Here is a 5051-nt window from a genome sequence, read left to right as displayed (position 1 = left end):
TCTTCATAGTCTGTCTTCGTGTAGAAGCTCATCTGAAACCTGTCCACAGTGGGTAAACCTGCTGGTATTTAAAATACCAGTGGCATAGCTTCCAGAATCACAATGACTATGTAGGAAAAATACTTGGCATTCTGTTTCAGTAGAGATTGTTGTCGTTGTTAAGTGCCATTGAGTCAACCCTTGGTGACACTGTATAGGGTTTTTGAGGAGTGGCTGATGTGTTTCAACTGCAGACCTTGCAATTCAAACAACCTTGCGGTCCAGTGCTTTTGCCTACAGCGCCACACCTGGAGTTTCTTAGAGAATTACAGCCAAGAAAAACCCTACAAGGCACTTCTCTTCTGTCATATGGGGTCACTATGAGTTGAAATTTAATCAGTGTCACGTAATAATAACAGCTCCTTCCTTTGTTCCAACTTTGCCACCTAGTATCCGCGATTTCAACTAGGTCCTCTCATCCTGTCTTTTGTAGTATGACAGGAAAACAATTACGTACGTTTCTTACCACGTTTTGTTATTTGGCCTCATTTAATTGCAATGGCAGGCTTTCAGGATTGAGCAAGAACATGGTTCTTTTCTCCTTTGACAAATGAGATTGCTAAAGCGAAAGAAATGTACCTACTAGCTGTTTTAGTACACACACAAAGTACAACTTGAAGCAATCTTTCTATATTTCCACTGGTACATGTCTATTCTGTATTTTCAAGAACATTTAGGCCTACTGAGGGGAGGAACCATTTCTTTATTATTTTGTTAAATGACCAGTACTTGGCCAATGGCATTGTAGGGGCCTCATACACATGGTTTTATTTTCTGTATTAGCAAAAGGAGAAAGAATACATTACTGTTAAGTACCATCGAGTTAGTTCTGACTCATAACGACCCTGTATAGAGTTTCCAAGGAGAAGCTGTTGGGTTTGAACCACTGACCCTGTGGTTAGCAGTTCAATGCTTATCCTACCGTACCACACCCGGACTCCTGATTAAATTGTGTTGCTGCTGTTGTGTGTTGCCAAGTTGGTTCCGACTCATAGCAACCCTGTATAGTGTTTCTAAGGCTGTAACTTTATGAGATCAGAAAGCCTCATCTTTCTCCCGTGCAACAGCTGGTGGATTTGAACTGCTGACCTTGAGGTTAACAGCCTAACAAGTAACAGATTATACTGTAGGAGAGATTAATAAATCTTGGAATATTTAAGCAGAGAAATCGTACTAGTCCCAGTTCTGTCTCAATGAACAATTGAGTTTGAAGGGTCCCTTTGCATCTTGTTGTTGTTGTTGTTAAGTGCATCTTGTAGACTCTGTTATTTCAGCTCTAAAATGAATTGTTTGGCCTAGATGAACACCAAGATTTGTTTTCCCTAAGGGGACTTCAAAGAGTTCATGGAAAAAGTGGAATGAAAAGAGAATGGAATTCGCCACAAACTTTGTGAAGCTTCCACAGAATTAATTTCAAATGTAGCATTTACATTTATTAAATGATGGTTCTCTTTTACGTAGCAATACTTATCTGTTCCTCCTTTGTCAAAATTGGCCTGGCATTAATTTTGGAACAATCAAGTGCACTGGAATGGGGAGAAAGACTAGCGTTTACAGAGTAGCACACAGTAAGCTAGGCATTACTGGGTAGAGCACTCTTCTAAGAACGATATGCTTCCTTAAAAAAAAAAAAAAATGGGGCCAGAAAGCCAGTGGTTGTCCAAATCCAATTGAGTTGTTCCTCCTGGAAGTTTCCATTCTTTGTAGAGGTTTTTAGCCCTTGAGCTGTAATGAATTTGCTAGTGGGAGACATTCCTCATGCCTTTGTTATCTGTTTGCATTTTTAGGACTACAGTAGTAGCGGCAGCTGCTTTCCTGGACGCCTTTCAAAAAGTGGCAGATATGGCTACCAACACACGTGGTAAGCAGATGGAGGGATGACTCCCAGCGTTTGGCTGAATTCAGCGTGTGGGCTCTTCCCCTGGGCGGCTCATAAACTAGGGCTTCTGTTGTCAGAGTTAGCTGACACATATTTTTATTTTCTAACTCTGTGGAATTCCACATAGGAGATGTTGCACAAGGTTCTCTAGGTAACAAAGCCCCTGCAACCAAGGATAATGGCATCCAAAGGAAAGGAACCACTGTTTCTGCTGGAGGCGACGCAATAGGTTTAGTGATTATTTTTCTAAAAGTTTCCCATTTCATGGGTTTTACTTCTAATATAAGGTAACAGACATTTTTAGGTCTTTATCTAGAATTACATCTCCAAATAAAGATATTAAGAGGAATTTCAAATATTTTTAGTAGCTCTTTTGACAACTTTTTTTTAAAATTAAGGGCTTTGAACACGTCCAATGACATTGGCTGCAGAGCCCTAAACATTTCCGTTTGATTGCAGGTTGTTTTTTCCTTGTTCCTCTATGGAATATGGAGTTGTTGTTGTTAGGTGCCATTGAGTTGGTAGTGACTCACATAGCGATCTGATGCACAACAGAACGAAACACTGCCCGATCCTGGGCCAACCTCACAATTGTTGCCATGCTTGAGTCCATCGGTGCTGCCACTTGGCCAATCCATCTCATTGGGGATCTTCCTCTTTTTCTCTGACCCTCCACCTTACAAAACATGATATCCTTCTCCAGCAACTGGCCCCTCCTGACAGTATGTCCGAAATATGAGAGATATAGTTTGGCCATCTGGCCTCCAAGGAGCACTCTGGCTGTACTTCTTCCAACACAGATCTGTTGGTTCTTTTGACACCTTAGTCCTCAAGCTGACAGAGTAGCAGGAGATAATTCGATAGACCGTTTTTCTGGGATCCCATAAAATGAGGAACCCTTTGATAACAAGTGCAGTATCCCAATGTGTTCTGTCTACTACTTTTGTGCCTCCCACATTTGACACCAGTCCCATGAGGGGACATGTGACTTCTTTATTAACTGACTCAATGGCACTTAACAACAACAACAACAACAACAAAAAAATCTAGTGCCTTAAACATGGTAGATCTCTAAAGTGTGCTTAATAAATAAATGTACAAAGGCAAGTGTTTTGAAAATGTTCAATGGTTTCAGTGAATCCAGACTCACAGAAGAATGTTCTTGCATGTGAAAGGTATGAAGAAGAAAAGGAACACTCCTAGATCCACCGCCATCTTTAAAAACATGACCTTTACCATTGACTTTCAGGCTGCTGTTCCAAGGGGGATGTCTTCCTTTTCATTCTAAAGCAGAGACTCTCTCCTGCTTCTGACTTGGTCTTATTTTTCCAGATTTCCTGATTGTATTGCCAGCTACATGCCTGTATTCTTCATTGCTATGGTGACATTGAGGAATGGAGTTGGGGGCAGGGTGAGAGTTGCTCTCCTAGTAACATGAGAATTTCGCTTCTCTGAATTGTTTGAAAGGGCACTGTTGGTGGGTTTCCCGAGGCTCACAGTAGCTACAGGTGGTCAGTGAAACACCAGTGACTCTGCAGTCAGGATACTTCTCATTCACTTGTAGAATGTATCACCTCCAAACACTACTCATATTTGTTGGCCACCACAAGTTATGGGTTCTTCTCCCACAAATAATTGCTGTGTTTTTCCTCCCTTCAATCCATGATAGTTTCCGGACCCACAAGGAACATGTTCCTTATTTAAAAAATAAAAAATTCGAGTAATGAAGTAGGACCCGACCCTACCTATCCCAGCCACACCCTCAGGGCTTGGCTCAAGAAACTCTGAAGCTACTTTTATTTCAGGCACTGTGTTGGGACCGCAAAAATGACTACCTTACTTTCTTGGCCCTGGAGGAGCTTGCGACTGAGGAGGAAACAAGATGCTTAAATAAAGAATTCCAATATGTAACTAATGTGTGTGCTGTGGTAATAGAGGAAGAACAGAGTGCTGGGGGATGTAGAAGAATGAGCAATGAAGTCGGCCTTGGGGGGAGTCAGGGAAGTTCTCCCAGGAGAGGTAATATTTTTCCTCATTTCCAAGATGCCAGCAGTGTACCAGAAGGTTCCTTTAGACAATGTAATGGTGATATCAGAGCTGTTTCTGCTATATCCAGTTTATCAACTGTGTGCGCCTTAGCCAGCAACTTTCTTTAAACCCTTTATTTTTCTGATGGCCGCATAGTTTAGCTGATACAGTGAAGTCTGTGAGAGCCTGAGACTGCCTTGTTTTTCCAGTTCTTGAATTTTTTCCCCTCTTTTCAGGATAGAATCTTAAAAAAAAAAAACACCACAAAAACAAAACTTGTTATTGTGGCTTGGGTGAAAGATTACAGAACAAATTAGTTTTCCATTCAACTGTTGTACACATTTTGTTTCGTGACTTTAATTGCGATCCCTACACTATAACCGCAGCTTTCTAGCTTCTTCCCTGGCTTCCCTGGTATCATGCTCCTTCCTGCCTGCTGAGCTTTATTTTTGGGTACATGTTGCCCTTTTGGTTCTGTTGGGTGATTGTGCTGAGGGATACAGTTCTTCTGATTCCTCCCTGGTGCTATTGTTCGCCTGGTGATCGTTTGGCTGAAACTGGCTCCCCTTAAACTTGGAGGATGTCTAAGGGCCATAGTCTCAGAGATTCCACCAAGCTCTAGAAGACCATCAACTCTGGTCCTTTTATAACGTTGAATTTTGTTAGACTCTTTTTGGCCTCCCATTCTGTCCAGGACCTTCTATTGTGATTCCAATCAGCGCAGTCAGTAGTGGTGGTTGGGCACCATCTGCTACTTCTGGTCTCATTTATGACAGCTGTGGTTTGCTTGTGTGTCTTACCACCTTTCTTTTGTTCATTGTAGTGGAAAATATTGGAACCTTCTTTCGTTGATGGGTTTCCACAGGTACCAACTTACACAGACTTTATATGTTCATCAAAGAAATTTTAGAAAATTTAAGCAGAAAGACAAACGTGGTATTCAAGAAAATGATCACCACTGCTAGTCCTTTCAGATCTATTTTATAGCATTTTCTTCCACTTTCACTGTATCTGAAACTGAACTTGTTAATCATATCAATGTGTATCTGTAATAACAGTCTATTGCTGTTGGATCCATTTCCACCTCATAGTGACCCTATGAAGC

At 41.4% G+C, this 5051-nt stretch overlaps 1 protein-coding gene across 3 annotated transcripts in view; it reads left to right on the top strand.

Annotated features, from left to right (window-relative positions):
• MTSS1 (metastasis suppressor 1) overlaps positions 1-5051 on the top strand; it is a 223775-nt gene that overhangs the window by 40314 nt on the left and 178410 nt on the right. For all 3 annotated transcript variants that reach the window (XM_006830700.1, XM_006830698.1, XM_006830699.1), the window contains exon 3: positions 1827-1900. In XM_006830700.1, the coding sequence (XP_006830763.1) occupies positions 1827-1900 (74 nt within the window). The remainder of the gene's footprint in view (positions 1-1826; positions 1901-5051) is intronic.

The sequence above is a fragment of the Chrysochloris asiatica genome, unplaced genomic scaffold (genome assembly GCF_000296735.1).
Source record: "Chrysochloris asiatica unplaced genomic scaffold, ChrAsi1.0 scaffold00001, whole genome shotgun sequence".
NCBI classification, from domain to species: Eukaryota; Metazoa; Chordata; class Mammalia; order Afrosoricida; family Chrysochloridae; genus Chrysochloris; species Chrysochloris asiatica.
Note: the sequence above shows the minus strand (reverse complement) of the source record. Positions and strands in the feature narration are given on the sequence as shown.